The sequence below is a fragment of the Vipera ursinii genome (assembly GCF_947247035.1).
Source record: "Vipera ursinii genome assembly, chromosome: 14".
NCBI lineage: Eukaryota > Metazoa > Chordata > Lepidosauria > Squamata > Viperidae > Vipera > Vipera ursinii.
Genome location: NC_139527.1, coordinates 11,018,060 through 11,041,820, shown reverse-complemented (window position 1 = coordinate 11,041,820; position 23,761 = coordinate 11,018,060). Strand labels below are relative to the sequence as shown.

Genomic DNA, 23,761 nt, shown 5'->3' with positions numbered 1-23,761 from the left:
TTAAGTGACAATATAATTTTTATTTTTTTAACACACTGCTGGTTAAAACTGCCAGGCAGTAGATTTCAGAATATTTCCCTCAACCAGACATCCTGAGAGGGAAAAAAAAGAAAAACCAACAAAAATTTTTAAAAAACAAAACAAGTAAATGTACCAAAAATGGGATGGAGGGAATAATTAATGCAGAACTCATTCATACCTATTTCACTTCCCCAGGGGAAAAAAATCTTTTGCAAAGCCAATGTAGTCAGACAAAAGTCATATGTGCTTTTTACCCTTTGCCCAAGCTCAATATTAAATGTACACCTACACACATCCCATTAATAAAAAGAACCAATGAAAAATATTAAAGACACAAAGTAAAGGACTTGCACACACCACCCTGCTTCAGAATTATGTATTGAGTTTAAAGTTATGAATGGCAAACCAGCGTAAGGACAGATTCCACCCAGCCCTGGAAGCTTGTAACCTGGCAGCAAACACCTAGGCCGGGGTAGGCAACCTTGGCTGTTTTATGACTCGTGGACTTCAAGTCCCAGAATTCCTGAGCCAGCACAGGAACTGAAGTCTGGGAGTTGAAGTCCATGAGTTATAAAAGATCCAAGGTTGCCTACCCCTAACCTAGGCTGTCCTAGGAGGCCATGTCAATGCCTCTCTAGCAAGCAGGGACACAAATAGAAAATATAAACATACACGACAGTACAATAAAGGGTGGGGGCCTCAATCTTTTGATAGCTGAGACTGCAGTCCTCAAAACCTGCATCTGCCTTGTTAGTAATAACAAGGATTATCTCCACTTAAAACTTTGATCGTGATTAGGTGACCTGACTCCTATTTGCTTAGGAAGTGAAGTTTAAGAGAGAGGGGGAAAAGGTTAGGCCCCCTCCCTGGGGGAATTCAAACATCTCTCAAGGCACCCCAAATAATTTCCCACACGTTTAACCAGGGAATGATCTCTTGGTTCAAGAAACCAAGCCAGGGACACACACAGCCCTGGTCAAATAACAACTTGGAAGCTAAGCACCATTCTCAGATCCCCGTGGAGCACGCTTTGGTGGGGGGAGGGAGGCAGCCCAAAGGAACACCTTCCTCGGCTCTTCTGCTTGGAAGAAAGCGGCGTTAGGGGCTAAGCAGGCATTGCGTGCCACCAGCTAAGCTCCTGAAGGAAGACGGCATCCTGAGGCCCAGCAGATTTTTACCGCTGTGTTCTTTGGGGCTTTTCAAAAGTAAACTACACTCTAGTCTGTTCTAGCGACCTGAAGGTCTTTAGGATAAACACAGTCCTGCACAGCAACAGCCCCAACTCTACCTTTGGCTTTGCAGCCAGGGAGGCCCAACCGTATGTTTACTTAGGCTTTCTTTTTGGCAAATTCCAACACCTGATCTTTCCAACTAATATGGGACGCCTACCATCCAACGGAATACCCAACTGATTCCAAGCAGAGCTTTACCTTTGGGATTCAGATGAGCCCCCACCCAATTCTCCAGCCAAAGGCATCTGCAGACCTTTCCCAAGGGTGCTCAAACAGCCTTTTTTTCGCTCTTCAAGGTATTTAATCGATGATATCTGATTCATGGGCTTCCTCTTCTGTGTTCTGAACGTCTAAATTGCTGCAGTGAAATAGGAGCATTTCTCAACACTATGTACCTGATGGGACCTCAGAAACTATAAAGCAGCCATTTGTTCCCCCTACTGGCTAAGGGAAAGGGCATTATATTTGTGCAAGCAAGATGCAAATGTAGCTCAAAAAAAGGGGCAGCTGGATACCACCGTGCCCAACCACGTAACTAAAGCATGCATCAGCATAAACGAACCCAGAACACTGACCCTTCTCACAACAGGCAGTGGTAAGCACCTTTTGGCATCTGGCAGGCAAAGCTTAAACTGCCATTCACTTGAACCCTGGCCTGCAAGCAAGAGATCTCCAGCTTAGGCAGAAGAGCCGCAAGGACCACAGTCCCTAAACCAAGTTGCCAAGTTGACCCCCAGCCCTCTGAATCAAACTGTGCAGATCACAGCAGTCTTTACTATTTTTACAGATCCTAAAAGGGGTAGATGCCCCTCACAAACACAATCAGGGAGCTGTAAAAGCAAAATCTGTGGAGAACAGCTTCTGTTCTGAAGTTGAGATGTGCTTTGTGGAGGGCAACTCTGCAAGGATCTTGACAGATCGCCTGTTTTTTTTTTTTTTTAAACTTTCAGAGTATAGAGAAATGAAAGACGGAGCCCTGGCATGCGCTCATGGTGTTAAGGGTATCTCAGAGCAGGAAGTGAAGTGTAAAGGGTGACCTTCTCCACTTTCTGCAAGTGTACGGAGCATAGGGCTCCAAGGCCCCTTCTCGTGCAGTTTCCACAAAACAAAGTTCTATAAAAAAAAAGACCTCTTGACATACAAAGCCTGCCAACTCATATCTGAAAAAGTGTAAAAGGCAGAGGCAGCAAATACAGATTCAAATGCTGACTTTCCTGCAGTTTCCTTTAAGAAAGAAAACACCAGAATGTCTCGTCACACTCAACATATTCAAATTCTAAGGGAAAATTAGGGCCACGCGCTCTGTATGAAAAACAGGGGTAAAGCTGCTCTTTCTTTATTAGTGAATGACTGGAGCCAAACAAGTCTTATGATAAAAGTGAATTGCCCTTTTTACACTCCAAGACCCAGAAATGCAGAATTTCAGTTGTGTTAACTCTACCCACCCATAGCAGAAACAAACCCTCTCTTCCTTGAGGAATTTTGAGCTCTCTGAATTAGAGAAGATAACCGTAACAAGTACAATTGTTCAGGAAGGTAATCAGTAACTGTTAGCTTCCTCTGGCCCTGGAGAAAAAAGGGAATGGAAATGAGGTGGCAATAGCTCACTTGGTCTTCCTCCATCTTCAATTTGTTTGTGGAGGAAACACAGAGTTTTACAATCAAGTGGGACAAATTAGGGTATGAGTGAGGCAAGCAGTCTATATATTCCGTTCACTTGCAAAATATAAGTCAGTCCCTAAATAAACAGATACAAGGGCTTTCATTTAAAGATTTAAGGATTCAAAAAATGAACAAGATAAAAGCAGCCCCTTGCCTTCATGGCTACCTACCTGAGCTCACATAATATCTGTCTGCTTTGAAAAACGGATTCATCTGTTTGGACCTGCAACATCAATAGCTTCCAAATCGAATTCTTCCAAGTTGAAATTCAAAGAATAAAGAACTTGGTGAAATTACTTCTGGGTCATGTGTGTGAGATAATGAAGGTGTGAAATTTCCCTAGCTGTTGCCTTTGCTATATTCTGCTAGCAGGTATCAACCATCTCACAGGGCATAACCCAGAAGTCACTTCACCAACGGCAGCCATGAAAATGGACACCCTACTACCAAATGTGGACTTCCATCAAACAAAGTTTAGAGCCATGACCAGGAAGAGCAAAGGGGAGCTTTCAGACAGGACTCTTGCAAATCCCTGCTAGTATTTTCAGCCAAATGGGGTTTATTCTTAATAAATTTGGGGGGGGGAGAACATTACTGTCCAGTAGAAATATATATAAATAAATAAAAAGAAAAGAATTTACTTTAGGGTGAGATGTCCAAAAGGAAGCTAAATCTGGTCAGGAAGACGATTTTCTGAGCCAGCTGGAGAAAGAGAGCAGCTGACTAAGTTTAATATGTTTACTAGCAGTATGAAAAGAAAAGGCAAACAGTCATTTCCCTGTTGAGATTATAGCTGGAAGGAAACTGGGCAAGTGCCTTAAACTTAAGCACACGGACTGGGAAAATGGGACAGATGATAGGAACAAAAATAGGGTGGCACATCCTGGGCGCAGCGGGGCTCAAGCACCATGAGCTGAATATCAACTGACTGATTGACAAGTGCAGCCGTCTTGCTCTGTGCGAAAAGGCCACAGAGGAAAATGTCTTCAACTCTGCCTTTCTTTTGCCCTGATTCCACTATATGATCATAGCAATGGAAAACCAGAAGGTCACATCAAGAGACAAGAGAGAAATATTCCTTAGATACCAGTAAATACTTAGGGAAGATAACAGCAGCAGTTTCTGTAGGTTATAGATACTCGAACAACCCTCCTGCCTTTGCTACAATACAATCTGTGCTCCACGGCAGGAAGCACCTTTTAAGGCCATTTCAGACTCTGCCCACAAAGAAAAAACTGAGAAAGGAATGGCCAGCGGGATCCCTTCAAAGGGCACGCCTCTCTTTCAAAAGTGGCCTTGGAGCTGAGCCTGAAAGAATGTAATGACCGAAGAAGCTCAAAGACAAAACCCTTTTGAGATTTCCTAGCTCTGGACCTCTTAAGCAGAAAAAAGGAGACGCCACCTTGGATTGTGGAAAGTCTCCAGGCACAAGAAAAATGGAAGGCCAACAAGGAAGCTTCCTACATGCCCACTGGAGTGCCAGCTTCTACCAGTCAACATTTTAGCCACCTAACGTGGAATGGGAAGAGGAGTTAAAAGTGGAATCGCAGCATTTGGGAGGATGGGATGGGGGAGAGAAACTAAAGTTACACCAGGGGGGATGAGAGCGACTTGCCAGAATTGTCATGACCAGGGAAAACACTTGCCTGAAAGTAAAATCTTCTCAGAATGCCTGGCAGAGCAGGTGACCTAGATTATCTGCTCAACCTGTCCCATAACCAAAAGCATGTTGACCGAAGATCAATCCGTAAAGGTGAGTCTCCTCATTCAGGGGAGAAAAGAAGTACCACGTGTTCAGCTGCAAATGTTCTAGCGGATGTCTACCCAACCCCCACCTCCACACCCGTGAATCCTTCCAGCGAGGCTGCTCAGTGGCCGCTTTCCTTTCCAGCCAACCTTTGGATCGCGTCTCTCTCTCCTCCCGCCCCTTTTGACGCCATCTTGCTGGTCACAGGATTCACTGCCCCAAAGATCCAGGTTCTGCTTCAAGACCTTTTGGACAGGAAAGGTGCCTGCTGCTGGACCACAGTTGGCCAAGACCCAAAGTTCTGCTGAGGGGGATGCAAACGCTCCCTTTATTGTACCTGCTGCTCCTTAACAAGCCATTATTTTCCTTAAATGTGGAGAAGCCAAGACTGACGCCACATTCGGCCCAACTCCTCCACCCTGGCTTGCAGACCACTGTGCTTGCTGTCTTTTTTCACAATCTGCAAAGGCAGAAGAGGGTTGGAATGAAGACGCCAAAGGCCACTAAGATTGGGAACATGAGGCTGCTGTTGTCCGAGGCATAGGGGTTTGGTGTGCGGGGGCCTGACTGGACCCGGTTTTTATTGGCCTGCTTTTTAGGGCTGGGCCCTTCTTCGTACTCCTCTTCATCTTCCTCCTCCTCTTTCTTCTCCAGGCCTGGGTGAGGCTGAAGCTTTGGAACATCTGTAGAAAGAAGAACAATGTCTACACCCTGGTGTAAAGTATAGAAGCAGTTTCCTCAACCCTAAACCATTATGATTCAAAGCTGTAGGTAAGATGCTTAATGCACATACAAAACCTTATCTAGGCCAATGTGGAATCACACCGAGACTACACATGAACATGTTGGCCTCTCCATAAAATGCAACAGGTTAGCATTTTCAGCCCATTACAAACTCCCCATTTTTTTTCCTGGAAGGCAAGACTGGGGCAGCAGCCTAGGGCACAGAGAAACCTGACCCCATGTGCCCCTACTCCCAACGGTCAAGTGGGCTGATGCTGGGTCAGGACAGCCAGAGTACCTGCAACCAGACCCCTGCCCACGTGATCTCCTCTACAACCCAAAATAGATCAGCCGATTGGGAATGAGACCTCGACCTCCAGATGGCAACTTCCCTGCTCCAGAAGTTCTCTGGCTAGCATGGCAACACATTCAGCTTTGCCTACAGACTGTTCGTCTCCTGCAGCAGGACTTGACCGCAGCTGGAAAAACTTAGTAAAATTGTTGCAGGTAAGGCGAGTTCCTTTCTGCTCAACTGGACTAAGAATACAGGCTTACATCCACCTCTTCAGCCAGAAGGCTTGAGACATTTTCCTTACTCCTGTGGGAAAACCTTTCCTTAGGTGACATGCGCTGGCTGAGCTTAGTTTGCTAAACAGTGTACTAAGAAGAAAAAAAACTTTCCACTGGCCGGAAACACAGGCAAAAGAAAGAACAACACGTAGCAGTTACAAAGGAAAAGTTAATGTTTAAGCCCTTAAAACCTAGAACCATTTCCGACGCTATTTTTTTTTAGCAGCGTGGGACTAATTCCTATCTTCTGGGGACCCTGAACGTATTGAAAGATAACTCGTTACTGTTATCAGAATTGTATTGTCACTCAGCCTACACTTGTGCCAGGTTTGCTCTCTTGGGACTGGGGGTGGAGACCAATCATTACTATTGGTAGCAATATGAAAATAATTCTTCTCTGTGGGAGCGCCAGCCCTGTGGAACCAACTTCCCCTCGAGCTCTGGATGGCCCCGGAGAACGCCGCAGCCTTAAAACACTTCTTTTCCATCAGGCTGACCTGGACTGATGATAGGGATTTTAAAATGTTTTTTAATTTTTTTAAAATTTTTAACTACAATTTTAATTTATTCTATTGGGGCTGTTAATTTAATTCTTTTTCACTTTTGTATCATTGTATTTTATTGTTGTTAGCCGCGCTGAGTCCTTTGGGAGATAGGGTGGCATGTAAGTCCCAATAATAAATAAATAATAAATAAATAATTCAGCCCTTAAGAGATTACTTCATCTTTTCTTTTTCAGAACAGAGACTTCAAAAACAAATAACAATGACCAAATCTATGTCTTAAAATCAGTTTTTCCATTTACACAACATTATTTCTCAGCTGCGCCCCGGTCTCGACAGAACTAAAGCCCTTCCTGCGGTGACAAATCCTACGTTTTAGCAATTTAGTTCGATATCACCTTCAGCTCCTTAAATTATTACACTGCTGGGTGACCTAGAGCTGTCCTTTGCCTGGGTGTTCAAAGAAGAGAAGGGAAGAGAAAGGAATTACTCACCCTCCGTTGTTCCTGCCAGGACATACAGTGCACAGATTTTTGGATTATCATAGTACCCCTGTGGGAAGCAACAGAGAGTTGAATTCCTTCGTTACCATTTGTCTCTTTGGGAGAGCCAATTTCTAACAACTGTTCAGGTGTGGGGTTGCCCCTTAGGGCAGCTCTCTGGAAGGGTCCCCAGCTCAGGCTCTCAGTTGTTGTGGCCAGCCCACACAGTTACCCAGAGGTTTAGGATACTACAGGAAGAAAGTGAATTGGGATTCCAAGCCAGCTGCCTGTTGCACTTTTTAAAGTATGTGTAGTGACCATTTGAAGTTACAATGGCACCAGTGGGGGGGATTCAGCCGGTTCGCACCACTTCGGCAAAACCAGAAGCTAATTCTTTGGTGCCCAGGCCCAGAATGGACTTCCAGAAGCGGCATCCACACAGAGAACCGGTTGTGCACGTATTTGATGGCAGTGGGAAAAAGTGACTTATGACTGGTATATGCACACTGAGAGCTTCTGGACCAGAGACAACTTCCTTGTGTGCCCAATCACACTTGGCCAACAAAGGATCCTACTCTGTTCTATTCTATTTTCACCCTTACGACGACTGCGGCATGCCTGTGGTCAGGTGGTCAAAATACAGGCACCTGGCAACTGGCATGCATTCATGGCAGCCGCACGGTCCCAGGGTCTTGTGATCATCATGTCTAGCCTTCCCATCCAACAAAGTCAATGGGGGAAGCTAGATTTGCTTAATGACCGTACGATTCACTTAACAACTCTGGCAAAAAGGTTGTAAAGCAGGACAAAATACACTTTCCATTGCTTAGCAACAGAAACTTTGGGCTCAACTGTGGAAATAAAACGAGGGCCACCTGTACTAAACTGACCTCCCAGGCTTCCCTCAGGCCAAGCCTGCAAATATTTCACCCTCCATTTTACTAAAGGATACTGGTTGCAGCAAAGTCAGGCTAGAACTAAGTTTCCCGTGCAGCCCTCCCCACATGACCAGTCCTCAGCTTGGGGGTTTCGAGAATGCCGAGATGTTTGGCGTCATCCACTCTCTTTCTCAGGGTGCCTGAGCTTTTCTGTTCTTCGTCATCTCCCCCCTGCCTAATTCCTATCACAAACACATACCTGTCTATTGCCCATTTGTTCTCCCCCATGGCCCGCCTCCCTCCTAGCCTTTGACAGAAGAATGCCAGCGAGGCACCAACTGAAAATGGCAGACTTGACAGAATCTGTGAAGACACACATCAGGGCTGCTATTCTGCTTCTAGTTTTGCATCACATCTTGCCAGCTTGAGATTAGTGTATGTGCGGGGGGAAGGATAGGAATGTGGGTGGACAAAGACAAGGGGGTTGGGATGAAGCCATGCCAGCCCCGACAGTGAGTTGCACCAATCCAGCACAAGGTTAGCCCAAAGAATTCGGAGATGGAGGAGGCCGAACCCAGGGTCCGTTTCCTAAACAATCTGAGAACTTCTAATTGGACATTGATTGATAACAGGGAGTGGCCAGGGGAACGTAATTGCATCTTTTTCGTGCCAAGCTATGTCTGTAATCACTCTGTTCTTAGTGTACTCTTGGAAAAAACAATGAGCCAGGAGTCATTCTTTGCTAATTAACTTAAGTGGGATGGATGACAACACCATATTTTGGAAATGGAGTGCCCACAATATTTTGGAAGCAGAAGTGATGGGTACCAAGTGCTTGATTTCCACAAGTAAACCTGCCTAGAAATGACTATATTAAGATCACATATCATATATTATCTGATTATCCACACAGGAGAGGGAAGACGCTTCAGACTTTCAATCTGAATTTGGAAGATTTGCTGGTAAAATATTCAATCTCCAAAAAAGTTTTGAATTATTTTTAAAACTGAGTATGAATGGTCTGAAAAATCACAGCCCTGACACAGCCGAGGAGCAGGGCGATCCGTGACAGCAGACGCACATCATAAAGGCACCCATGTCTACAAAGACGCTTGTTACTCTGGCCCGAAGGCAGCATCTGCACCGCAGAAGCAAAGTTCCACCCTTCCCCAAAGGAAGAATAGCAGCTCATGGCTGAAGAAAACGCTGTACAGGTAGTCCTTGACTTACAACCACCATTGAGCCAAAAGTATGTTGCTAAGTGAGAAATTTGTTAAGTGAATTTTGCCCCATTTTTTTAAAAAATCCCATTTATATCCCGTGCTTCTCTGAAGACTCAGGGCGGCTTACAATCTAAGAAGCACAAACGAATGTGCTTAGCAGTAGCCTTCATTCTATGTATAGGCCTGCTTATTAGGGCTTTCACACACACCCCAAGCGGCATTATTACAAAGTCAGCTTATTGCCCCCAACAATCTGGGTCCTCATTTTACCTACCTCGGAAGGATGGAAGGCTGAGTCAACCTTGAGCCTGGTGGGATGCGAACCTGCACTAATTGCAGGCAGCTGGTGTTACTTAAGGAGGCATTAGCCCACTGCTCCACCAAGGCAAACCTTTCTTGCCACATTTGCTAAGTGAATCTCTGCAGTTGTTATGTTAGGACCATGGTGGTTAAGCGAACCTGCCTTTGCATGTCAGGCCGCAAAAGGTCATCACGTGACCCCAGGACACTGCAACCATCAAAAATAGGAGTCAACTGTGAGGCACCCGAATGTAAATCATGTGACCGTGGGGTCATAAGTATGAGAAATGGTCCCAAGACACTTTTTCCAGTGCTTTTTAAATTTCAAACGATCACTAAGCGAGGACTCCCTGCCCCTTCCTCTTGAGGCGAGACTTGCTCCTGAATGAAACAGACATGCGGTTCCTTAGGCTCCTCTGCCCGCACAGGAGAGTGGCAGGGCCCGTCTTCTGAAGGGGGAAAAGTGCTTAGCAAATTTGCTTCAGGGCAGTTGGTTGTTTTTTTTACCTTGACAAACTCAATGTTCAGTTTTCCTGTGAAGGTAGAAACTTCTCCTTGCACACTCAGCTTCCCCTTCTTGATGCTGATGGGGATAATCTCATCGTGGGCAGTGCTGTGTCCCACTCTGTCAAAGATGTCCAAGTCCTTCACCACTATGTGGCCGTTCAAACGCACATCAAAAACCTGTGTGTTGAAAAGAAGACAGAATTGCTATCAGCACGTAGGAAAACAGGCCCAGCCCAGCACAGGCAAGTTTTCAAGCTACTCAAAATTCTTCTTGGGAAGAATGGAACTGCCACCCATCTACACTCTTTGACAAGGAATCCTGCCTAACTCAGGCCACCGTGAGTTGTTTTCAATAAATGTTGCTCCAAGAGAAATATTATTTTATTAATGCTGTGCCTCATCTTGAGATGATGCCAACATCTGGAGCGGCTTATTGGACAAAACGGTGTACCCAGTCACTGGCAAAATAAACCAGACAAGTTACCTTTAGATATAGTCAAAAGTAATGTTTAAGGTTGTTCCCCCTCCACAGTCCTGGGGAAAACATCAAGGATGGTAGCCCAATTCACACCCCTTGGGATGCACCCTCCAGCTCCACCAACCTTTGGCTCAGGGACGTCAAACTGCCAGCCCGTGGGCCGGATGCGTCATGCCAAAACCACGCCCACCCCAGCTCTGGCAATGGGGGAAAAGTCGCGACACGTCATGTGACATGGCAAGTTTGACACCCCTGCTTTAGCTGATGCCTTTCAAGTGGCGCTTTTGTTCATTCACAAAAAAGGCCCAACTGCTGCTAGGAACCCCTCCCAGGAGCCCCCCCTTTTTTTACCTTCTGCTGCGACTGTGCAAAATAGACTTCAGCGAACTTCAGCACAAGGACGTAATCGCCCTCTTCCTTGATCGGGACCTCGTAACCAAAAGTTTCCTCATTGTAGCGTTCCGTTTGGTAGAGAATTTGATCCTCGGGGTTGGATCGCAGGATTGGCAATTTCATGCCATAGTCGGAAGCTGTATTCCAATAAATAAATATTTTTTCTAAGCATAATGCAGTTTTCCTTTGCCCCTGTGAATACGACACCCACATTTAAGGGTTTAGCTTCCCCTTCCCTCCACTAGACCTCAAGGCACGGGTGTCCCAGCTTTCAGCTCGCTTGGGCCACATTAAGCCTCTTGGGCTGCATACAGTGTAAACTATACAGTACAGTTAATGCATATAAATAACAAACTTCCTTTTAAAGTTTTTTATACAAGCTCACGGAGCCGCATTACTAGCTGTTCAGGGCTTCATGCGACCTGTAGGTTGGACTCACCTGCAAAGCTTAAGGAAACAATACACGCACAGAGGCTACGAATACACAGAGCGAACTTGAAAGGCCCCTGCAGGCTCAAACCGAGCGGGCCACAAGGTATCCCAAGAGTTCTGCCAGTGACATCTGGTTTACGTTGGCTCAGAATCTACTGGCCTATTTCCCAGTGCTATGTGGCAGATCAACGGGGACTTTTGGTAGCTTAACAAAAAAAGAGGAGCGTTTTCTTCCCTCCTAAATTAAGCTGCTAAATCAAGAACTCTTGGACAAGACCAGGAAGTGATTGGTGGGGAGGGAGCTTCAAACTCTGGTACAGTACTGAAAACAAAATCCCGTGCCGAGTACATCTCTAGCTGCATCTTTCTCAGGGATGCTAACTCCATGTTTGTGAGCTACCACTTTCCCCCAGGATCCAGCCGGTGGATCTTGGAATGGTAACCATCGGCTCTGCTCCATATTGGGATGTCATCTCTGGATAAGAGGCAGCTATGCTTCTCTCTTGCAATGCAAGGCGTTACATCTTTCTGGTTACAAAACTAAGATCCTGAATTAGTAATACAGGCAGTCCTTGAGTTACAACCACTCACTTGGTAACTGTTCAAAGTTACGACGGGCATCCCTAAAGTTACTTACAAGCCAGATCTGAAGTTCCGACACCTGCAGTCACATAATGCTATTCTTGGGTGCTCAGCCACCCCCACCCTCGTTCACAGCTCACCTGTGGTCACGTCACTGCGAGTTAGGTTTTATGCTGATACCCAGCATTATTTCTGGTTTCCGGCAAACAAAGTCCACTGCAGTCAATGGATTCGCTTAGTGTCCACAGGTCTGCTTAATGAGTGCAATGATTCTCTTAATGACTGCCGCAAAAAAGATTGCAAAATTGGGCAGTCGCATAATGACCCACTAATGATTGGCAAGATTTATGACTGTCATTTATACGGTCATAAGTCAAGTACTACCTGTACATTAGTAGCAGGCTATGTGTTTTCAAACCACTTTGATACTGTAATTCCCTTCATTAGGCTATTTCCATTTTAAGGGTTTATGTTATGCTTTCTTATGGTTTATGCATTCCATGGTTTAAATTCTAAGATGAGAACTTCTCAAGAGTTCTTTTGACAGATGGACAGAACAGATCTGCAAGGAAGCCCTGCCATTTTACTGCATCTGCTGCATCCTTGGGGGTTTAGCTCTCCTCCCTCTTTTGTCCTGCATGTGGGAGGGAGGAGAAGGGAGCCACAAAATAACAAAAGAAACTTCAGCCACCCATGGCCCAGAAGACAATGAAGAAATAATGTTAGACTGCGTAAAGGTTATGACTTTATGACAAAATGTCTAACCTCAGCCTTATTACAGCCAAGCAGAAGCCTTCAATTAGCTATTTTTGGCATAAAAATAGTTGCAGTTCCTGTGAGAAATGATAAGTACATTCAGTAACTCAGTAACAGAAGTTGCGTCTCCTTTGCGTGGACTTCTGCTAAAGGCAAACCATTCCACGTAGGCCCCCATTTGGGATGCTTAAAGCCCTCCTCCCTGAAAGAGCCCAGAATAAAGTCACGGCAAGATCCAAGAAGGCGCCAAGCAAAAGTTGAGTTCCTCTGTGTAAACTCTTAAGCAAGCCCTTTCCAGACACAGGGCTTTTTCCATGTAAGTGCCGGGGTGTGTGTGTTTCCCTTCCATTTTCCAACTTTTTAAAAAAAAATCTACAATTTAGCCGTTCAAAGTTTAGAAACACAGCAAGAGTCTTTTTCCCCAGTAAGAACTAGCTGAAAAGAGAACCGGAGAATACAAGCCACAAACCAACCAGAAGCCCTGAAGCTAAATACTTCCTCAAAGCAGCGGAAGAGAAGGCATGCCTGGAAAACCAATCTCCCTGTAACCAAGCACCCTGGCCTGCTCTTACAGACAGCAAAGCAAAGGGTGAAAGATCCCACACTCGGAGGAGGCACAAAACTTTATTCTTCTTCTTTTAGAAGCAGATGTGGATTAACTTGAAGACCGCAAGTGAACTCCACTAAAACATGCACTGGCGATTAAAGAAAAAGGAGACACAGAAGGTTTCCAAATAGGGGATGTATTTTATCAATGGCTGGAAAAACAGGGTAGGGGTTTAATGTGTATTGTTAATTAAAACAAATGGACCCAGAAGATGTGTTGTTTACCAAGCACTTATGAATTGTAAATGTAGAAAGCTAATAAAATATTACATGTAAAAAAAAGAGCAGCCACACCCTATAATCTGCCTAGCAACTTAGGTTATAACTTTAGCTGGGCAAGATTCTGTCTATGAGGCATAGGCAAATAAAGGATTAGATTCAATTCGGAAAGAAAAACTCCGCTAAAACAGCCGTTCCATCATGGGGCTACAATGTCGATTGTGTTTATACCCCTCTCAAAATATTGTGGCGGTCAAAAGGGAGCTAGATTTGTGTTGTGTTGTATTTGACTGCGCAGATGTCTGAAACTATATCACGCAGTCCTTGACTCACAATCATTGGAGGTTACAACGGCACTGAAAAAGGTGACTTACAACTTGGTTCTCGTGCTTACAACCGTTGCGACATCCCTGTGGTCGCAAAATTCAGGCACTTGGCGACTGGCGTGTATTTAGGGTGGCTGCCACGTCCCAGGGCCACGTGAACAGCACCCGTAACTTCCCCAGCTAGCAAAGGGGGAAGCCGGACTTGCTTAACAGCCCGCCTGATTCACTTAGCAAGCGCAGCGATTTGCATCGCCTGGGCAAAACAGAAAGGTTGAAAAATCAGGCCTGGCTCACTTAACCACCTTCCTGCTTAGCTGTGGAAATACCGGTCCCCATTTTGTGGCCGTCAGCTGAGGACCAGCTGTATGGCTAGATCGTGGGGGTGTCATTTGGAGAGGCCCTGTCAGGGCTGCCACCCGAGGCTTAAACTTTGCATTTGCTGTCAGCCGGCCATGAGGGAGGGAGGGAGACGGACAGGTGTGTGTGTGTGTGTGTGTGTGTGTGTGTATGTTACCAACTCATTGTACCTTCCAGAGACAAAAGGTCTAAGGCAGGGCTCTGCAACCTTGACAACTTTAAGACCTGTGGACTTCAGCATAGCTGGCTGAGGAATTCTGGGAGCTGAAGACCACAAGCCTTAAAGTTGTCCAGGTTGCAGACCCCTGGCCTAAGGTCTGAGCCTGGGCATGGGAAGCAGTAGCTCACCCACCAGCCCGTTGAAGAGACTGTTCCCAAAACAATTAATTCAAATGTATTTGGACAATCGGGACCAGGGGAGGGGAGGGGAGGAGCTGGACAGGGGCAGTTAACCGGGAAATTTTATCCTATGAACTTCTGGCTTTGCTGGCTTTGACTAAAAGTGTACCTTTCACTGCAAATGGAGTTTCTTAAATAAAGGGCCAAGTCAGGGCAGGTCTGACAGGCACCTGCTTCAATTTAGCCGTAGAACCTGGATATCCTTATTCAGGGCAAAGTGTGCTGCCCAGCTTGGAAGTCATTCAGATTCAAGGAAAGAACACTTCACTCCCAGGCACCAATAAGAGAAGTTATTCAGCACTGAAGCCCGTGCTCTCCTGGCCTGGTTCTAGCTTCATCTGCCAAACGCGAGCAGCACAATCCTAGATTGCAATGGAAATGCAAATGGCTGATGAGCAGCTTCGTTTTAAGCAGGACTACAGGACTTTCATGTCGTTACAGTATCAGTTGATAAGAGAGCCTTTCCCATTAACCGTGAAGATGATCTCTCTTTTGATCTACAAAGCCACTCTTCCTTCTCTCTCTCTCTCTCTCTCTCTCTCTCTCTCACACACACACACACACACACGTATACGAGAACGTCTCTTCAAAAACAATGCAGCTTTTATAAGACACGGAGGTACGTCAGCCAAAAGCAATAGCTGGTTTATATTTATATTTAAGCATCAATTATTAGAAAATCAATAGCTTTAGCACTCATCACCGAAGGTTCTCTCGCCCACAGGAGAGGACGCAACATTCTCTACTTAAGAAGTTGCAAAACAGGATCTGAAGAATAGATAATAAGTAGGAGTTAAGCTTGCCGGACCTTCCTTGAGCCAAAAATTCTCAATACTGCAGCACGGTACAGATTAAAACAAAGTGTCCTGCAAGCATAAAGTTCCCAGTAAGAGAAATGGTTACTCTACTCATTTGGCAGATTCAGCCCTGGAATCCTCCTATGTGTCTGCCTGGCTTGTGCAATGAGAGGAATTGCAGATTCTCAGCGCACTTGCCAAGACTCAGTAGAATCTGCCTAGAAACTCTTGCAAATAATTGGCTCTGGAAATATCTGAAAGCAGGGAGTCCTCTCATCTGTGATTCTGAATGCCTACATCTCTACCCACAATGCAGAAAGACACCCAAGCGGGTATGAAATCTAATGGAGGAGGAAGCTGATGTAAATCGTTATGAAGTGTGATGACTCTCCCTGGACACTTCCCCAGATACCTCTCCAGATGTAAAGTCGGGAGAAGACGAACCAGTTCCTGGCACATCAGGAGGGGAGTTGGTCGAGGGCTCCGAGCAGCTGTCTGAGGGGGATCTGGCTGAAGCACAGCTGCAGCAGGACAGGCCTGAGGCTTCAGGTGGAGAAAGCGTGCAGCTGCAGCCAGTCAGGGATGAGGAGGAGGAACAGCCCTCTGCACCTGATCCCAGAACCGTAGGGCAGAGAAAAGGCAGGTGCAGAGAAGGTCAGTCAGATTACTCACTGGGAGAAAGCCTTGCCCTTCTTGATGAGCTGCACCAGAAGCTGGCTATTTAACACAGCAGACAGATGGCGCCGATGCTGGGAACAATGTGTTCATTCCCTAGCTGTGTGTTTCCTGTCGGTTGTGATTCCTGCCTTGCTTTGGAATTGACACTGTGCCTTGACTTGGATCGTGCCTTGTGAACTCTGGACTTCTCTTGCCTCAAGAACCCTCTTTTATTGTGGATTTAATTTTGCCTGGTGGGTTTATCTTGTATGGGAAACTTTCAAGTGCCTTGTGGACTCATTGGCCATTGCTCTGTGGTCTAGCATTGGCCTGCTTGTGGCTGGACTTAATTGGGACAGTTCTGGGGTTTTGGTGAAGGGAATTGCTGGGGAATATCAATAAACCCTGTAAACCACCATTACGTGTGTATGTGTGTGAGCGAGCGGGACAGCACATGAAGTAATAAAAGCTATCCCCATGGTTGAAGATGACCTCTTCATCCAATAGCTTACAGCTAACACATTAAAACAATTTATAACAACATAAAGATTAAGGAACTTTTGTTGATTGTTTGGATTTGAATTGTAGAGTTCTTAAGGTAAGACCTACACTTACTTTTAAAACAAGGGAAGGAAGGAAGGCTGTTCACCAGTGGACAGAGTGCAGGGCATGGAAGCAACTGCCCCCCCTCCCCCGGAATTCTGTGTCCAGTTCCGGCACCACCATCCAAGCAGGAGGTTGACAAACTGCAGCACGCTGGCAGGACAGCTATCAATGCAGTGAAGGCTCTGGAAACCAAATCTGGCAAAGACTGGATGAAGGAAGCGGGTATATTTAGCCTGCAGCACAGAAGGGAGTTAGGATAGCGCTCTTCAGAGATCTAAGGCCAGAACCAACAGACCGAAACGGGCAGATTTGGCTTAGATAGGATGGTAAAAGAGGTAACAGAGGAATGAGCTGTCTCGCGAAATGGTGCATTCCTTTCAGTGAAAGATGTTCAAACCGTAAAACTGTACTGAATCCGTCTCCAATGCCAGCAGCAGATAGCAAAGAAAGACTCCTGGCCATTTGTTTTGCCAAGAGTATAGTTTACTGAAGCTTAAGTGGTTACCAAGTAGTGAAGCTGAATCTGAGGTTTTCCCGTGTAAACAATACAAAGTACATTTTCTTCTCTTCCCCCCCCCCCGCCCCCATCTGCAAATGTCCAACCAGGGGCTTGTATATTGTCCAGGAAACAGGTTCTTGATTCCCAGCTCTGCATGTCGATAGTTGACCTTGGCTGGCTGAAGCTTCTCTCACCCGGCTCAGTTGGGCTTCCATCCCCTCTTCTCCCTTACAGTCCAATCCCCCCCCCCCCCGGCCACTTTTGCTAATGTCAGGCTGTCAGCTCATGAAGCTTAGACAGCAGAGATACGTTCATACCACGATACACACATGTATAAAATAAATATAACTCCCATATTGATATTAAAAATGAACAGTATAAAAAGTCAACCCAACCAACCCCATTATATATTATTTTAGATTTAGATTGTAATAGACACCATCATTGGCTGGCCAGGATACAATTTTTAAGGCCCTCTTCCTTTCTCAACCAGTGTTCTGAAATAGGTTGAGAAGACTTTTCTGGGTTTTAATTTGGAATCCAATGCAGAATGCCCATGAGTCCCTACTTGGTGTATGTGCACAGCTCGAGCCTCAGATGGCAGCTTTGCCTGGGCTTCCTCTCCAGAAAAGCTCAGCAGAAAAGCCTTGGCAAGCCCCACAGTCAATACTGTCTCCAGCTCAGGAGTATCTGAGAGAGGAAGGGAGCTGCAAAGCTCTGCTGACAGACCTGAAAGGCCCCAAGGCCATCTCTTTATTGGGACAGAGATGGCACTGTCACACGGAGCCTTCCCACCTGGGGGCATCGGAGGAAACGTGGCCAAACCGTGGCCTGAGCACAACCCCTTCCACACCTCCTGGTCTATCCCGGGTACTTTGCACACTCATTGCACGACAGCGCTGAAGAGTTGCCATTTCCCCCCAGTTTTACTCTCTCTTTCACTACTCCAGATTACAAACCAAAGAAAAGTAGCATAGAAACGCAGGAAACAAAGCAGCTGAAAATTCCCTTTTCTCACAGCTAGAATCCCAGAAAACACACTGGACTTTCAAACCTTAATGCTAAAATGAGGCAGAGAGTGGGAAGCAAACTTAAGGGCCTGCATACAGCTGCAGCAGTCAGCTGGGAAAGGCCACATTCGCCTGGGAAGAGGCAACTGGTATGGACTGTATAGTATACAACCAGACCTTCTCCCATAGCCTCCCTTTGCAAAAGTCAAACTCCTTAAGGGTTTGACCGAGATGAGACACAGACCGCAGGCACAAGATAGCAGAATATTGCAGCAAGCTTGAGCCTGAAACATTTTTATAGACTTGTGGCAAAGTCCAGATTTTGCAAGCCAAAGTTTCCCAACCTGGTAACTTTCAAATGTGCTGATACCTTAGATTACAGCAAACATAGAGAAGACAATCTAAATACTTGTGTGAGAGCTGAACATTGGAAGAATCTTTGTTTTGACATCAAAAGTGCAATCTGGGAATATAATGGCAACACAGAAAAGGTGAGAAATGGAGGTTTGGTTTAATCTATCTCACATATTGTTAATGAGAAATCTGGAATTTATTTAGCATAATTAAGTCTGATGATAGCTCAGTTACATAGTCAGAAAATGTCTGCAGCATGATCAGAGAATCAAAATGTTAAAGGAACCTAAGACCACCGAATCCAACTTCCTATTCAGGACGGGAACCCAAATTAGTACATCCCAAAAGACTTAACTTTTGTTTCAATACATCCAGAGAAAGGAAGGCTTTCTTGGACTCAAATTTACGGTCAAACTGTTGTTACTCACGATAATTTTTTTCTAACATAATTCTTCCACATTCTTTCTATAATTTTTTATTTTTATTTTATTTTATTTTAATTCCAGACTCAGGGTGGCTTACAAGCTTAGCAGTTTAAACACATTGACCCTGATCCAAGACAACAAGATTGTGACCATCCTCCAGTATGGCCTAGCCCTCGTCTAGTCAGCTTGGTCTAGTGATGAAGGCTTCCGGCTACAAACCAGGAGACCGTGAGTTTAAGTCCCTCCTTCGCCATGAAAGCCGACTGGGTGACTCTGGGCCAGTCCCCCCCCTCTCAGTCCAACCCACCTCACAGGGCTGCTGTTGTGGGGAAAATAGGGGAGGAAGGACTGTTGGATATATTTGCCACCTTGAGTTATTGGTAAAAATATTAAAGGCAGGATACCAACCAACATAACATAAATTACAGGTATTTGAAGAGAGCTCTATCTTCAGTCTTCCCTTCTGAAAGTTAGGTAATCCTCCAAGTTCCTGCAATCTCTCACTATGGGAATTATTTATTTTCATACTATTCCTCTAATGTACCGTGATAGTTTTAAATTTTGCTTCTACCTTTTGGGATGTCAACAATCCCAACTATGTCTGTCAACCGCAAATCTGTTAAGCATTTGTCTTCTCTATGCAAAGGGTTAATAAACGGTAGTTTTTACAAACTACAGAGTCCAGGGCTGAAGAAACTTCCAACAGCCCCAGAAAGAATCTACAGTGCTTCAGTTTATGCAGCAAAATCACATCCCATATCTGTAAGACAACATATCCGGAAGACAACAGGCATTACTAAAGATTATGATCTGTTTTGCAAAACCACACAATCTACTAAGGTTTTACTCATCGACCCTTCTTCTCCTAGCAGTGAAAGTACTACTGGACATGTGCAAGCAGGAACTGCAGCATTGTGTCAAAAGTGTTGTCTCCTTCCAATATAACCCTCTAGAATTCCGTCAAGCTGCTTAACAATTAACAGGCCTGGAAATGAGAATTGGGAAGATGCCGAGAGAGTTGAGCTAACCTTAGGAAGGAAACGATTGGAAGGAACCACTGGAGCACAAAGTGATGAAACTGTCAAGCAACTGTGCAATGGCTTAACGTTTTCCACTTTTCCCTAGCCCAGCACAGCCCAGAAGGGAAAAAAAACCCACAATGTTCTTTCTACACAATGTAGAAACTATAAGCAGCCAAAATTATTGTAGCATTTTATAAGAGAAGGTGGTGGAAAAGAAGCAGCTTCTGGTTTACTAAAACCACAAAGAAGTTCCTTAAAGAGGCACCTGGAATTGGTGTGGTTATCTCTTTGAGCAGAAACCACAGCTATCTCCATCAGACCAACACAAATGACAGGCTGTCCCCACCCCATCCAATGTGAATCAAAAGGAGACCAGACCAGACCGTATGCTCAACATTTGCAGTTCACCATTCATACAAGGACAGCAGATTATGACGACTTGTCAAAAGAATTCAGAAATTCTGGTTTGTCATTGGAACCACAAAAACCCAATATGGAAAGGGAGGGAAAGAAGGAGAACGAGAGAGATGACGAGGAGAACTGCAGAAACCAAGATGTTGGGAAATGGTGAAAAAAAGAGAAGTGGATCAGGGAGGGCAGCTCTGAAGAAAGAGAAGAGGCCCCTGCAGTGAAGAGAAAGGGAAGGCCAACAAGGTCAGAACTGGGTCTGTTCCCCCCCACACACACCCCTTCTGTATCTCAGCTGCAAAGAATCTTTCCCTGCTTGCATGCAGAGGATGCATTGAAATTCACACCAAGGCAGCAAGACAGAAGCCTCGTGTGAGATCAACCCACGATTTCCCTAGGGCAGAAGCAGAGAGGAGGAGGACAGAATCCACAAAAGGAAAGAGAGAGGGCTGGGAGCTACCCTATGCATAGGAGTTGGGGTCCAACACACCTGGAAGCTCCAGAGCCTAGGAACGGACGTTCCGGGGTAATGAGATCTGCATTACTCCTGGCCAATAACATCCACCTAACGCAGGGGTCTTCAAACTTGGCCCTTTTAGGACTTGTGGACTTCAACTCCCAGAATTCCTCAGCCAGCAAAGCTGGCTGAGGAATTCTGGGAGTTGAAGTCCACAAGTCCTAAAAGGGCCAAGTTTGAAGACCCCTGACCTAACGCCTCGGACTCATCCACCCACGTGGGCCATCCGTGCTCTTCCACACCAGCTCAGCACCCACAGCTCCAAGATCTGCAGTCGGGGCGAAGGGCCAGTCCTTCCCCGACTGCCTCTGCCGCGCACTGCCCGTCCTGGGACGGCAGCCTCTGTGCAGGAGTGCAGAGCCGGGGGGCTCCCCAGTCTACTTCCTCGGCCCCAACGCCCCTCTTCCCCCCGCTGAGCCCCGGCGGAGACGCGGAGGCCTCCCCGCCGGCAAGCCGCGCTGTCCAGCTCGGAGCCCGACCCTCCTCCCCAGTCTCCTCTGCCCGCCATCCGCCGCCACCGCAGGCCCAGATAGGCTGCCCCGACACATAGCGGCTCCACGACTTCCCAGGCCGCCGCAGCCTCCCTGGCGCCCCCTCCCCGGTCAGGTAGAGCAGCCCCGCGCCTGGAGGCTCCCCCTGGGGCTCACCTCGTCCCACCCGTCCCTCGAGGGGGTCCTTCCGGAAGTGGATGCCGTGGACGTCCACATGGGCCTCCCCGCCGGCGTTCACGGCCCAGACCACGCTCTCGGCCAGGCTGGCCCCGGCCAGGCTGCCCGGCGGCGGCTGCAGCGCCAGCAACGCCAGCAGCGCCGCGGCCAAGAGCCAGGCGACGCGGAGCTGCGGCCCCCCGCCCGCGGCCACCATCTCCGGCTCCTTCCGCGCTGCCGCCTCAGCTCGGCGACGGCTCCGCCCCGCCGTTGCCGCCGCCGCCGCCGCCGCTCTCGCACATGCCTCCCGCCGCCTCAGCCGCAAGGGGGCATCCCACCGTGCTGGCCGTGCCGGCTACCCTGACGCCGGCCAATCGCCGCGCGGCTTCGCGGGGTCGCGCCGCCTGGTTGGCTGCGGGAAGCCCGCTATTTGCATATCGGCCCGGCCGCCGGCCCATAGGTGCGCGGGCGAGGGGAGGGCAGCAAGGTACGTTGAGAGCGCAAGTAGACGAAGCCGATTGGGGGACCCTTTCGCCTATGGGCGACGCTTCCCGCCTTTCTGGGGGCGGAGCGCGGCCGTGGCTCGTTCCACGGCCACCCGATGGGGGTGCGAATATTCGCTTCTGTTTGGGCAGCCTCTGCTCTCTGCAACTTATTACCACGGAGAGAAGGGAAACGGAGGAACTGCGCTGTCTCTATTTAAGCCGGCAAACGTTTCCCTACATTTTCCCCGCCGGGATATCCCCCGATCTAGTGGTAGAGCCCAAAGCAGGCTGTCCAATTAGAAAGCTACAGCGAGGCTCGAGCGCGGTGGATTGTGGAGTCGTGCTGGCAGGAAACCGGAAGTTTGATGCACGGGTGCTCAGAGGCCTGCTGTTGCCATGGCAACGCACGCCTGTCCTCGAGTAGCGGTTCCCTCGTGGGAACAGCGCTGGGTTCGCGCTCCTGACTGAACCCGGGTTAACGTGGCATTCAAGTGAAGCATCTTATTGCTTCCTGTGACGAAGTAGCGGCTGTTTAGCCACAGGGTTTATTCGCATCCCTTGCCATTAAGTCTTAAAAAGCCCGTGGAGTTGATTTAAAATAACTATAGTTAATGTGTAAAGCAGTGTTTTTTCCAACTTGGCAACTTTAGGATGTGGGGACGTCAATGTTTTGGTGTTGTAATAGGTTATTGTTCATTGTGTGTCTGCACTTTGCCTAGAAATAAGAGCGTAATAAACAGAATCACTATCACCACTGGCATTTGCACATGTGCAGAGTGCATTTTCTTCGCTCCTGCTTGCAGGCCCTTGGCTCCCTGCTTTCTCCGCGTCTGGACTTCAGCAGCTGCAGCTCACAACCAGCAGGCCGGGGATCATGGGGGAATCCAGTCATGCTGCTTGAAGGGGTCATTGAACTACCATCTATTTGAGCTCATCAGGAATCCAAATTGAAGCATCCCTGAGGATCGTCATCAAACTACTCTTGCTTGTTGGAGCAATGTCTTTTTCTAAGGTTCAAAAATCAGAATCCCTGATTTGGTCCTTGCAATCGGCCCCCCACGCAGCATCCTTCAAGCATCCTTTGAAGAGGGTCGCCAAGTTGTGCTCAGAACTTGAGGGGGATTTCATCGAAGCAGGACGGTACCTAATGCTTACCCTCTGTGGTTCGAAAATTACACTTTTGATGAGGCAGCTCAAAATTGTATCTGACTTTATTTTACAGCCACATCACCCTGCTGGCACAAATTGTTTACCGTTCCAAAGTCCTTTTCATATGGGCTGTTATCAAGCCAGGGATCTCCCATCCCATCATTATAAATTTGAACTATTTCCTCTTTAAAGAATGTGTTGCCTTTGCCAAATTTATTCTGTTATTTCCAGTCTAAATCTCTCTTCTGTCTGACTTCTTCCAAAGTGGGGCTCTCTGTACTGGGCAACTTTTAAGACTTGTGGGCTTCAGCGCCCAGCCATGGGACCTGAAAGTTGGAAGTGCAAAAGTTGCCAAGTTTGGAGACCCCTCTTAAAGAATATGTTAACCTATTAATCTGCATTTTGGATAAACTTTCCTTCCTTACTCTTACTCCTTGCAGCAAGAATCAACCATCAGATAGTTTGTGGTGATCACCTTTTCCTCACTTTCAGCCCAGCTTTTTTCCTGTATGACATTTGTGAAGATTTTTTGGTATAGTTTTTCTATGATAAGATACTTTCAAGTGGGCGGGAAACTAAATGTCAGGGGTGTGAAACTGCTGGCCCACAGGCCGAATGCATCACGCAGTAGCCATGGCCACCCCAGCTCCGGCAAGGGGGAAAAAGTTGTGATATGTTGAGACACGTCATATGAGGTGGCCATTACAACCACCAATTGGAACCAGAATTTCTGCTGCAAAGTAAGGCAGATGTCAAATGGGCTATGCACAATTTTGCAATCTTTTTTGG

At 46.8% G+C, this 23,761-nt stretch overlaps 1 protein-coding gene across 1 annotated transcript; it reads right to left on the bottom strand.

Annotated features, from left to right (window-relative positions):
* Positions 1–483: 483 nt before the first annotated feature.
* MLEC (malectin) lies at positions 484–21,596 on the bottom strand. The gene is made up of 5 exons (XM_083373303.1): positions 21,339–21,596; positions 10,678–10,856; positions 9,849–10,025; positions 6,953–7,010; positions 484–5,345 (listed from the first exon to the last, which is right to left on the bottom strand). Exons 1-5 carry the CDS (start codon positions 21,553–21,555, stop codon positions 5,116–5,118), a joined length of 861 nt encoding a protein of 286 aa, XP_083229429.1. The 5' UTR covers positions 21,556–21,596; the 3' UTR covers positions 484–5,115.
* Positions 21,597–23,761: the final 2,165 nt, after the last annotated feature.

What these genes read in the sequence shown, in the direction of transcription:
- MLEC (XM_083373303.1), bottom strand. Translation starts at nt 21,555, where the DNA reads ATGGTGGCCGCGGGCGGGGGGCCGCAGCTCCGCGTCGCCTGGCTCTTG. An exon ending in CGAGGGACGGGTGGGACGAG is followed by an intron (nt 10,857 to 21,338) that starts GTGAGCCCCAGG and finishes ATTGGAATACAG; the next exon opens with CTTCCGACTATGGCATGAAA. An exon ending in CCTGGCAGGAACAACGGAGG is followed by an intron (nt 5,346 to 6,952) that starts GTGAGTAATTCC and finishes TTCTTTCTACAG; the next exon opens with ATGTTCCAAAGCTTCAGCCT.